General features: G+C 36.0%; 1 protein-coding gene across 1 annotated transcript; it reads left to right on the top strand.

Annotated features, from left to right (window-relative positions):
* Positions 1-6621: 6621 nt before the first annotated feature.
* On the top strand, positions 6622-12171 carry LOC124210697 (uncharacterized). The gene is made up of 4 exons (XM_046608940.2): positions 6622-6963; positions 7559-8915; positions 9803-10606; positions 10737-12171. Exons 1-4 carry the CDS (start codon positions 6882-6884, stop codon positions 10972-10974), a joined length of 2481 nt encoding a protein of 826 aa, XP_046464896.1. The 5' UTR covers positions 6622-6881; the 3' UTR covers positions 10975-12171.
* Positions 12172-12971: the final 800 nt, after the last annotated feature.

The following is a 12971-nucleotide window of genomic DNA, read 5'->3' as shown; positions in this document are numbered from 1 at the left end:
CAGAATGTTAGCGCTCCCTCATCGTAATAGAATCAAATTTTGGAACTAGCTTTTGATAGCGACAGCATGCATGTCGGTAACTAGCCTGTCCTTACCATTATCAGAATGGTAGATATTACAGAGCATATCAGTCACATCAGATTTCATGTCATGGTCGATAATGTTACAGGACTGTTTAAACAACGTTGCTATTCTCCACATGTATGGAGAAATTCCAGAGAATAATCCGAGAAAATTATTAACGATTTCGTATCTAGAAACCGGATGAGAAATTCAAGATTCGTAATTATTAAACAAAGCATTGGAAACAAATGATTCGATTGTTATTTATTGCGTTAATTGAAATCTGTTTTTGCAATCTATTTTCTCGCCATATTATCGTTTCGATTAGTCGAAAGTCTATCCGACAGCAATTTCAAGCTATTCCTGACCTAGTTGAAAGCTTCAAGCATGGAGACTAGAGTGAAGGAGTCCGAACGCATATGGTGGAATCGTCGAAAAGTGGTTCGTGAAAGTAACGAAAGATCTTGAAGTTCGGGATGTATCCGCAAGCGATACCAGCGCCTGGTTACGAATAGGATACGTATGTGAGGATCGACGATTTAAAATCACCGCGCTGACGGAGCCCGCAGCGGTAACGCTGCCAAGCGGTTACAATCCGCGGATCGTTCATCACTTTCACCGGATGTGTGTGAATGTAGTCATTTTTTGAAAAAGTATTTAACAGTAGATGCAGGTAAGTAATGTAGAAATAAAGCGGGTATACAAATTTGTCAGAAAAATGTTTAAACAATGTTCCACAATATAGATTCAAAAGCAAAGATGGGTGTCGATTTCTTACTGTATTCCATCTTGTACAATGGGTTGTTTTAGACGGATCACCCGTATCTTGAACGTACAAAATTTGAACATCGTTCTTTTTGTCATTTTTACTAGTCGGTTTTGAATGAGCTTCGTTTTTTTGTATTTTATCGTTTGTCACGCGAGACGTGCTCATTTGGTATGCAAATATCGTGTTTTATTGTAACATCTTGTGTCGACTGCAAATGGACAAGCGGAGGAGAAAGATGCTGAAATTGCCGAAGGTATGTGCACCTTGTTTACTTTGATTAAGAAATTAGATTTATTAAGAAGAAAACTCTTTTTACGTGGCATTCACTCCGACTAAACTAGAAAAATTCGAAGGTAGTACGATTCCACATGCGTTACACATTATCGAAGCATGAGTTTTATTGACAATGAGTTAAATTTACGTAAGAATAAAATTGCCATTTGTAAAACTACAATATATTAGTATTTGGCCAGTAAAAATAAATTCACTTATGCTCATTTCCACACCACCGCAAGCGGTAGAGCACCCAGCGCGTTTTTTTTTACGTGGTATCCCCAGTAGGCCTACTCCACGGAGAATACTTGCAAGATCGATCTTACGTACTTCGAAAAATTGCAGATGGCTTTTTTCACATGTTAATTATGGTAAATTGTTTTTCCCAATCGATTAGTTCTCGCGTATATTCGCAGTGTATTCAAAAATTTTCAGTTCATTTAACCCGTTGACTATTTGTTAACGATGAAAGATGACAGTTTTAATTATGGATGAAAGATGGTTGTTTTAATTATGTATGATCGTTTTTATCTTACAGGCGAACGGCGATTGATTTTGGATTGTTTGCACACGGGTTTTTTTTTCTTATGAGGTATGAGATAATCACTAAAATAGAGAACCTGGTGAATACGCAAAACAATCTGCAAGTAAACAAAGATTGAAAACACGAATCGCTGTAAGACGTTATCATTCACCTATCGGAAGACGATGCAGAAATCTTTGAAGAAATGGAAACAAATCGGAGTAGAATAAGCACAACCGCCAAAATATGACAGAGCTTTATAATTCTAGAGTGAAATACAAAACGAATATGACCTATGAGCGACTCGAGAAAAAAAACCCACACTAAAACGATAGCAATAAAATACTGTAAAAACATTTTAAAAACATTCGGCTGAATAAATTTTACCATACTTTGTGATCATGATGATTCTGAACTACATCGCTAAATCTATGTATCGGCGAAAACAAGTTGAGTGACCCTGAACCAGACCTAAACCAGACCTAAGCCTAAAAAATGAAGCATTCATTTTTCAGTATAGTCAACAAAACTCTGTCACCTGGAACGGATGATAATACAATTAGTGACGTACGTGCAGACAAAAATATACTCAGCTTAGATAAGTGAAAAATAAAGTGAAGACAAAAGAGACAAATTAATTAGTTGAAAGAGAGAGCAAGTCTGATTAGCTGAAAGAGACAGAAGATTTGATTAACTAAAATAGACAAAAGGTTTTATTAGCTGAAACAGAAAAAAGGTTTGATTAGCTGAAACGAACAAAAAGTTCAATTAGCTGAAACAGACAAAAGGTTTGATTAGCTGAACAGATAAAAGGTTTGATTGGCTTAAAGAGATAGAAAGATTGATTAGCTTGAATAGACAGAGGATTCCATTATCTGAAACAGATGAAAGGTTTGATTAGCTGAAACGAACAAAAAGTTTAATTAGCTGAAACAGACAAAATGTTTGATTAGCAAAAACAGACAAAAGGTTTGATTAGCTGAAACAGACAAAAGGTTTGATTAGCTGAAACAGACAAAAGGTTCAATTAGCTGAACCAGATAAAAGGTTTTATTGGCTGAAAGAGACAGAAAGTTTGATAGCTGAAACGGACAAAAAGTTTGATTAGCTGAAACATATAAAAGGTTTGATTGGCCTTAAAGAGATAGAAAGATTGATTAGCTTGAATAGACAGAGGATTCAATTATCTGAAATAGATGAAAGGTTTGATTAGCTGAAACGAATAAAAAGTTTAATTAGCTGAAACAGACAAAAGGTTTGATTAGCTGAAACAGAAAAATGGTTTGATTAGCTGAAACAGATAAAAGGTGTGATTAGCTGAAACAGATAAAAGTTTTATTAGCTGAAACAGACGAAGGTATGGTTAGCACAATCACATAAGTTCATACACTGACAAAAAATGGATTGTATTGATGAATAAAAAACATTCTAAATTTTTTTAATCAACATCTTTTTCTACTTTGAGTGCTTAGAAGTGAATATCTTTTTCGACTGAGCATTGTATAGTTCTGAGTGCATATGTTAAAAAATTGATTTCGTTGCCCTGAAATAGAAATTAATACGATCAATTAAACGAGTATTTCTGTACATTTCAGATAAATTTCGTAAATACTTATCCCAAGATTTTCCACTATCAATATACACTACCGAGATTTTTGTTCCTGCGCGTTGAGCGCAGGTTTTCAAATGTCGAGCTTTCTCTCATAACTGAAAGGTATCAAGTCCACGCGCAAAAGGCAGCGTGGAACTTGAAAACTTAATTATTTGTCAAAAAATTGACCAAAGAATGGAAAGATCAGCACATCGAGAGTGCTTAACTCTTATATACTGTTTGCAAAATCGACGCGTAAAAAATCGTGTCCGATTCCCGTTAGTAATTTACGCGCAAAAGGCTGCGTCCAATTTTCTTGATTATTCTACGCGCGATAAGGCGCGACAGAATAAACTGTCAAAAAATTTGTATTGCTTGGGACTTGCCCCGAAAAATTCTGTAGAAACCCAATCCACATCTGCATCTTTTCGAATTAGATACATTGCTATGCGGATTGTTCTTCTCAGATTACAAATCGAAATTGGGAGGGAGGTTGGAGGAGGGCATGCATTATTGTGTGGCGTGACGGTCGGCGGTCCTCTTCGACGCGAAGTCTTCGAGCTCAGCATCTCTCCCCATCTAGCGTACCACGGAACGCGATAGATAGTCCAGAGATGCGTTTTGCCCATTCAGACGATCACAGAGTTCGATTGAACGGAATAATGATCGGTAATGACTAAATAATTGAATTGAACAACGATTAAAAAATGGTTGCAGAGTGACAAGAAATAGGAAATTAATTCTCGTTAATATTCAAATGCTTACAAATGGTCGAGAGACTCGAATACGGAGTCTTTTGGGAAAAGAATTTCTGTGATCGTTTGACGCTGTGGATTACAAAAGTTATTAACATCACGGTAGATCGCGACCTTCCTACCCTTGCCTGTTTCCCAACGAAACCACCCAACGGAAAAGAGAGACTCACACACACATGCATAAATCCCGCGACGGATCCCAAAACGTCCACCTACCTACCCGGTTACCTATATTCGATCTAAACGATTCTCCATTTTTTCCAACACACATCATTCTTCGTCATTTGCGCCGTGGTCACTGACTTACATTTTTGTTGGTTAGCTGTAGGGAGCAAAATGTTTTTGTATCTTACTGTCTGCCTACTCAGAATACAGTATCGCGGTTGTATCCCGCCAACCCTAATATTGTATGTATTATTTGAGTAAATGTTGGCAGACTATCGGTACATCAACATTTTGTAAAATTGATTAAAAACATCCTGTATGCCAATTAGCATTTTTCTAAGCGAGCTAAGCCTGCAGTTGATCAATACTTGTTGGATGTTAAAAGATTGAAAATGATATATAATATAAGATGCAATTTGATTACGTTACGTTATACCAGATTTCGGAATTTTATCGATTTGACGATAATGTGAATAAATGAATACGTTCAAACCTCAGGTGAACCCACCACTTAAACGACATTATCGATAAATTCAAACTTCGATTATTACATCATTTGCGAAACAATTCGATATCGCGAGTGCCGAGTAAGCGATGGTTACCTGTCGCGATGCTCATTCCACTTTTAGCAACGTGTAAAATTTCTAACTTTGAATAAGCTACGGTAAATTAAATTGCGAAAAAAAAATTATTCGACTGAAAGTCAAGCACGTTGCGATCGCGAATGAGCCTATCCATGCAGCTAAGAAATCGAAGATTTGTGTAACAATTGTTACCGCCACGCCACGTGACAAAGGAATCCCAGGAATATACCCATAACCTAACACGTGCAAACTCACCAACGTTGCCGAGAAATAGGAAAGTTACTCGGAAGTCTCTGCTTAAATCTGTGAAAAACAAAACAGAACACTTGAATTTATTTAACAACTTGGCTTTCCAGTTTTCAAATTAATTATTTATTATTGTTGTCTAGTTTCGTATTCATTGCACGTTATGCAAGAACCAAAGTTCGGCTTTATATGTACCACCTTGAATTATCAATGAATAATTAAAATAAGTATTGTTACCTCGACTCTGGGATGCTCCACACTTTAACATATAGTAGTTCTTGTAGCATCTCAGATTTATTGGTGAAGCAACGCACTTTTTACATAATTTTGATCTTCACTAATCTCTTATAATCCGAAAATCCGCACCGCAATAACACTCGATTCTACACTCACTTGTTGTGCTGTGGCTGTCTGAACGGACGATATAAACTTGCTAACAATGCAACTGCGCATTTGCCGAAAATCAGAAAAAAAATAATTATATTGACACTCGACGCACTGCAGAGCCAAAAATAGACAACACTGAAATCTGAAGTTACACAAAACAATGAAATCTCGGGACACGAAATTCACCTTCAACTTTCGCAAAATATTCTTATTTAGTAACTCGGTTTTCCTTCAGGCTACACGGTACTCCTCTTGTGTTATTTACAGATGAACATGGTGGAAATACACTGATCGAACAATGTCACACAACCTGAACAACGCGGTTTGAACGTTGAATTAATACTGAAAGTACATGATCTTGCTTCGATTGCTCGGAAACGACTGATTGCGACTGATGCCGCACAGCGCTCGGAAGAGATTTTAAAGCTGTTCTTCCCCTCTGCTTCCCCTCTCCTGGCCCCAACTCGATGGGTAGAGGGACAGAGAGAGCCAAAATTATTATCTTCTGTCCTTTAGAGAACTGATTCGAATCCGTTCACGGGACGCTTACACCATTAATTACGCTCTATTTTATATATCTCTATGGTCTCGACGACCGGGTGAAAACACCACGTAAGCTACACACAGCGCGATTAAACGTTTAGAGCATTGCCGTAACATGCGACGTTAGGCAAAGTATGAATTCTCCAACCACTTAGGAATATTTCTTGAACGGGATTTTCTCAACTTTGCAATTTCACTCTGCAACGATATATTTACGGCGTGGTTAGTTGCTTGGTTGATAATACGTGATACTGCTGATACTCCCAAACCCGGCCAAAACCGGCAAACTAGTTACGCAAAATAACCCACAGTATTAGTCTTTTAATGGACGGTGGGAAATGTCAAAAATGAAATTACAGAATCGATCCCTAGAAGAGCCATCTCTAAGGGCTTGAAAATTTCTCCCCACCACTCATTGGATCTGCAATATCAGCGCCATTGGAGTTGTTGATGCCGGATCAAATGTACAGAGATGGGACACCTTTACTCCAGTCTACATACTGCAGCTAATGTCTCATACATTCGGTAAGCTTCGAGAAACTTCGGTGACAATCGGGTTACGTCATGGTATTGTATAGTGACGTCTCGTAAGCAATTTTCCCATAGATCGCGTCCAATGCCGTCCGAGCTGATGGTTGGCTGATTCTGTTTAACCCAGTATCCTAATTGGGAGATATTTCCCGCCAATATTCCGGAAAGGAGTGGATTATTTTCGGGCGCCAAAACGCACACGCTCGTTGCTTGGTGCCGGGTGCTGTGTGTTGTGTATTTTTCCACAAATTTTGTCGAAGAATGCAAGAAAACGCGAACGGTTTGTAGATAAATATTTGACCGTGCACCACAATACTTAACGTGGCATTATTATCAACGAGACACTGAACGACTGGAAAACGTAAGGAATTGGCAACACGTCCAACGTGCCACAGCAATACCCGGGTTGCATATTTCGGAAACGTCGGAAGCATTTTGTAAACTGCGAAAGATGTTGAGCGTAGCAACAGCAGCGGTTCACCGAAATATACGGCCAAAAGCCACTACCACGTCACCAACTTCACCCAATATCAGTATGTATACAAACCTACCTAACCTCAATTTCATTTATGTGGGTCAGCTAACATGTTCTTTCTTTCTGTCAACAATGATTCTTGAATAACGGGATTTGTTGACAAGGATAAGATGATAACGTGATTTTTTTCACCACTGTTGTATTTCTACTCATTTCACTGATTCGCAGAAGTCCTGCTGGTAATGTTACGAGAGCTACGTCATTGCGATACCATTTTACACTTGAAATGAACTTTCCATTAACATTGACTTTCCATTAAGCACTAATCAATCTTCGTCTTTAGCCCGGAAAAATTTGTTCATTGGTTATTTATTTTGTTCCTATTTTATACCTCTGGATACGTGACTTGTCTGAATCGGTATACTTTCAGGCAATGACAATTTCCTACAGCGATATAACAAATGTGTCCAAAAACTTTAAGTAACAGCTGAGATACTAGTGCAGAATTACATTAAGAATTTAAAAGAATCTTTAATTACTCACTGAACAAATCACCATATAATTTAATTTAAATTTTCAAATTTTTGTTTAATATGATGGAAATGGTGTCTCCTATAAATACTGATAGCTTATCGCTTTTTTTTTTTAAACAGTGGTTGACACCAGTTGTACCTGGAATGCAAGAATAACGCAATCTGCTAAGCGGAGACGTAATCATCAAGGTCCTTGTAGCGCTCGAAAGAAATTAATTCCGAGTCCTACGGAAGATTTATCTTTAAATTTAAATCTCAATAGTAGTGAAATCACTTTGACACCCATAAAGAAGACTATAGGTAACACGGGCATTGCTGATCGAAATAATTATCATCAAACACCTAGCGATATCACACATAAAAATGATAGTAACAAAACAAATGATGCCACTTCCATGAGAAAGTGTAATGACGTTTATCTTATCGTAGAAGTACACGATAATACTGCTCCAACAACAAAAAATGGAGCAGTCAAAAGTGACCACACAGAATCAAAAAATTGCTCTTTGATGCCCTTTGTGAATTCAGATGAGATAAGTATTCGACCAATAGTTAAAAAACCGATTCATAGGAAAATTCAAAAAGATGATGGAACTATTTTGAGGTCTGAGTTAACGATAATCAAGCCTAGTTCTGGAGCAACTTCAGAGCCAGTATCTATGAATGTGCTCAACACCGCAGAAATACAGGTGCAAAGCAAGTCTACTAGTCCGAAAACTCCTGTTTCAAAAGCCACAAAGTGTACAAACCCGGCATCTATTAGTACTGTTGAAGCAAATAGTAGTTTTGGGAATGCTTTGATTACCACAGAAAGTTTCTATAAAAAATCAGCTGCCCAAAGACCGACAGCAACAACACCACTTTCACTGTCAAAAAAAAATCCAAATCAGTCCAAATCTAATTCATCCATTGGTATAAAGTCAAAGATAGCAAGAGCGGTTGAAAATTTAAAAAACTCATCGGAAAATTCTATAAATATATTTTCATTAAACACAAATGATCAACCAAAATCAAAAACGAGCAAACACATTGTGAATTCAACTCCAAAGGTTGCAGTCATCATAAATCCTGTTGTGCCGAATCTCCAGGAAATATGTACCGCCCACAATAATTTTGATGCATCTGCTATTCCGGAGGAAATGTTCAATCCCTGGAATGGGGATGATCTTGAAGAAAGTGGATCAACCTCCCTTGGCAGCATTAAACGGCTGGAAATACTGAAAGTACCAGATGACAGGTTGCTTACAGAAACTAATTTACAAGAACCATATCACTTAACTGGATTCCCAAACCCACCTGGAGAAAACAGATGTTGGTTAAATGCAACCTTGCAAGCATTATTTGCCATGCCCCTGCTAGATACATTCCACCACTACAACTTGCAGGATTGTTCAAAATTAACAAAATATTTGATCACTACCAAAGTACATTGGATGAAGGGTACCAGTGGAAGGGAAAAGGCATATCAAACTATAAAGTGAGTGTATCATCGATCTATTGGCAATTCATATCAACTACTTTGACACTAGCACTACATAGCGTTTTTTTAAACTTGACCTTTTACATTAAAAAATGTAAATTTTATTACAGTTTTCAGAGAAGTAATCACAATTGTGTTCCTTTTCCTGAGGCTTCAATGTAATCTTATTACAAATAGTCATAAAACTCGAGTGTGATGATTATGAAGTATTACACCTTTTTTAATTGTGTAACTACAGCAAATTTGAGACAAAAATAATTACTTGACTTACTGCACTGGTTACATCGGTGTGAAATACAACTTGAAAAATCTTGTGTTCCAAAAATATATCGGTGTGCATTCCTCCTTGAAATAGTACAATCTTCATTTCTGTGCATTTGAGCAGATAATGACACTGAACAAAAAACGTTTAGTCACTTTAAACGGAAACTAAGACTTTTATCACATTCTTGGTTTTAGCATTATTCACCAACAATCTAGTCACTGCTTGTTGTGAGTGAAAACTTTCACTATATGCAGCTTCGAAGTCAAAGGCTCTGCTATTAGCAACCATTTATATTATAATTACTGGATAATAATCAATTTTGAGTGACCACTTTTCTCATTTTTTTAAAATGACATGACTGCTATTCTGTACTGCTTTTACTATATTTTTCATAATGTTTTATAGTTCAAGTTTTTTCTGAAGCAGATCACGAACCATTCTTCGAAATGAATGTTATTGTTTGGATTCATCTAGATTCTTCCACTTCTGTATTACATTTTATAGTTCACATTCTAAATAGTTATTGAAATATGGAGATGACGTAGAGAGAAACCTGAAGCATAGTGAGAATTCGACCTAAATGAATACAATGAAATTCAAATCATGATGTGATTTTCAGGTTATTAAAAGAAGAACTTGGTGTACTTGATGAAACATACCCCTCAGAGCGTCAACAAGATGTATCTGAATTTCTCATGATTCTGCTAAACCATATTAAATCAGACTTAGGAAAGTTGATTTCAGCTGAAGAAGGTGTAAACGAGATGGAAAATGTACCGAAAAATCAGCAAGATTCCCATAAAGTATTGAAGACACCTCAAACACCTAACAAAAGACAACCGTTAGCAGATATTTCTATACCACAAAATAACGGTATGAAAAGGAGCCACAGTCTTGGAGATCCTAACCAAAGCCCTAAATTAAAAAAACTAGCTTTGAGTCATAGCATTAATGATTTGCTAAGTCCCAAATTACGTAAATTGTCCAACCCATCAGATCCCTCTTACAAAGTGCACACACCACCATTGGCACCAACAAATGATGAGACAATGTTGCATAAAAATCCTGTTGATGAGAACTTCCAGCTCCATTTAATGGAACATTATACTTGTAAAGGATGTCAGAAGCATCGCCAAAAAAAAGTAGACAACCTTATGCTTTTTGTCGACATTCCTTCAGACGATATTATGGCACCAATAGATTTGCAAAGAGCCGTAGAGAATATTTTTGCACCAGAAGAGAGACATTTAACCTGCGGAACATGCAAACACGATGTTCATATAATGCGTACCACATTTAGGCGTCAACCCAACATTTTGACCCTACAGGTGAATAGGTATGGAATGTCCAGTGAAGGAATATTTTCTAAAATAAGCACTGATGTTACAATACCAAAGAATTTGGATCTTGGTGCAACATTCTTGTGAGTATCTAAAAAACAAAAATAGCCCCTTTAAGTTTCGTCTTTTTCAACCCTTAAAATTAGCAATATTATATCTAAACTTGTTACATTTCTATTGATTAATAAGTAGTTTCAAATCTGCTGTTAACAGAAATGATGCACCCAAAAATTCAACTGCGTATGAGCCAATTTGCATAATAGCACATGCCGGTGGCACCATGGACTGCGGACACTACACCAGTTACGTCAGGCATGGAAATCAGTGGTATCATTACAACGATATGGATGTAGCACCCATGACAGAAGAAGAAGCTTTGTCTGCAGCCCAAATGACTGCTTATCTTGTATTTTTTGTAAAATCGGCAGAGCAGGACTCTGATGAGGTATAACTTTAAGTTTTATAGGTCAGATTTCAACTGGAACAAACACACAATATTTCTCATTCAATGAAAGGTCCTTTTCATACTTATACCAGTTCCAAAATTACATTTGGTGATAACTTTCTTAACCAGACAAATTACAAAAAGCAGATCTCATGATAACAGTTATTATCGCTAGCTGTTTGCTAGCTATCCAGATGTTGAATGATTCTCACAATGATACATTGTATTTAATATATTTAATTATTCATTTAAATTTTATTCTCGGGCATTCCATATTTTTTACTGTTAGCATAAAAAAATATGGAAACGTCTCTATTTCGTTATAAAATATTAACGTATCTAATAACTTTACCCACACAGTGTAGTTGGAAACTAATAATTAATTTAAAACTGAAATTTACTCAGCATTTCGGAGTGTTATTTTGGGCAACTTTTTAATTATACAATGTACTAATGATGCATATACATAATTAGGATTCAGAAATCTTGACATAAAGAAAATCGCCGATAATATTCTCTGAGAATATAATAGATTTTATCATTTGGAAATCTAAACGTGTAGTCTTTACAGAGCAATTACCATAGGAATGATTATACTTTAGAGTAATCAAATTCGAACCAAGTGTGCAACACTTCGTATATAATCGTAGAAATGAAGTGATAAGTATTCGCAATAGAACGTAAAATATTTCATATTTTTAAAAGTAATATGGCAGTGAAATACCCATTTTCTTTGCCATTTTATCAACATCCTAAATGGGATCTATAAAAAAATTAAATATCTTCCCCGTCTATATAAATCCAATAGCTCTTTACTAATTTCTATTAGCACTAAGTCCTGTATTTATTATGTGTATTGAACCAACCACTCTCATGTGCGCTTCTTAAAAGAGAGAACATTATAATTTAGTTTGCATGTACAACTTGAAGGCATGTGCGAATGTCGAAATTAAACGGTAACCTCGAGGTTGTACTTCAGTTTTTCGATAAAAAAATTCAAATACACCCTTTTATTAGTGTAATGTTATACGTACATATTTCGTAAATTGTGTTTAAAATAACTGTGTTTTGAAGTATATATTACCTTGAACTGTATATAACTTTCAAGTTCGCAGTAAGCTCTTAGTGCCTTGTCCAAAGTTTTGTATATATTTTAACTTTTGATATTGGTGAAAATAAAAATAAAACCGTTACCTACCTTGATTGACGTTGTTTCAACTTATTATTACATTACTTAGTAAATATGTTACACACCGTTCTCCAATAGACTTGATAAACCAATTGCCTTTCCGCAATAACTCTAGTCATGTACACCGCACCTACAATGAATATTAATCAGAGAAATGCTGGATTTGTATACAAAGAAAATAAGCGTGGTAAACCCTTGTAGGAATTGAACAATGTATTATAGTTGTCTGATTAAAATCTCTTACGCAAATCACGGTGACAGCGTGTTATCAGAAAATACTTCAACATAACTAATTTTTAATGATGTGTTGTGACAAATCATGTTTTGCTATAAATGATCCACGATTGTCCCAAATATCATATCTAAAATGGTTTGCGGCTTGACTTTTCTAGAATGTGCTGCCATTTATTAGAAACTAAAAATATAAATAAATTAATGAGTTGCAATAGCAGTTCTTTCAGACAATATTCGCTGCACTTGATTCGATACGCATTGCCACTAAAACCACAGATTTCGCTCTATTCTGTAAGGAAAGTATCAAGTGGAAAGATTTTTACTGCAAACAGTCTTAAAATTTTATTTCTCATTTATTTTCTAATGTTTGCAGCAGTAGCAGCAAGAACACTTAACTCCAAAGCACAGTTAATCATGTATTTCTTCACAACAGAATTTGAAAATTGAAGTAATTGAAATGTTTTAGCGTTTGTACAATTTTTTTACTTTATTTTATGGTAAATTTGGTCATTGCATATCTCTTCAGTGCCAGATTGTAATATAATGCAGAGGCACGAAAGGCACAGGACTTACGTTTCGA

This window comes from Neodiprion pinetum, chromosome 1 (assembly GCF_021155775.2).
Source record: "Neodiprion pinetum isolate iyNeoPine1 chromosome 1, iyNeoPine1.2, whole genome shotgun sequence".
In the NCBI taxonomy this organism is placed as follows: Eukaryota; Metazoa; Arthropoda; class Insecta; order Hymenoptera; family Diprionidae; genus Neodiprion; species Neodiprion pinetum.
Note: the sequence above shows the minus strand (reverse complement) of the source record. Positions and strands in the feature narration are given on the sequence as shown.

What these genes read in the sequence shown, in the direction of transcription:
- LOC124210697 (XM_046608940.2), top strand. Translation starts at nt 6,882, where the DNA reads ATGTTGAGCGTAGCAACAGCAGCGGTTCACCGAAATATACGGCCAAAA. An exon ending in ACCAACTTCACCCAATATCA is followed by an intron (nt 6,964 to 7,558) that starts GTATGTATACAA and finishes TTTTTTAAACAG; the next exon opens with TGGTTGACACCAGTTGTACC. An exon ending in GATCTTGGTGCAACATTCTT is followed by an intron (nt 10,607 to 10,736) that starts GTGAGTATCTAA and finishes TGCTGTTAACAG; the next exon opens with AAATGATGCACCCAAAAATT.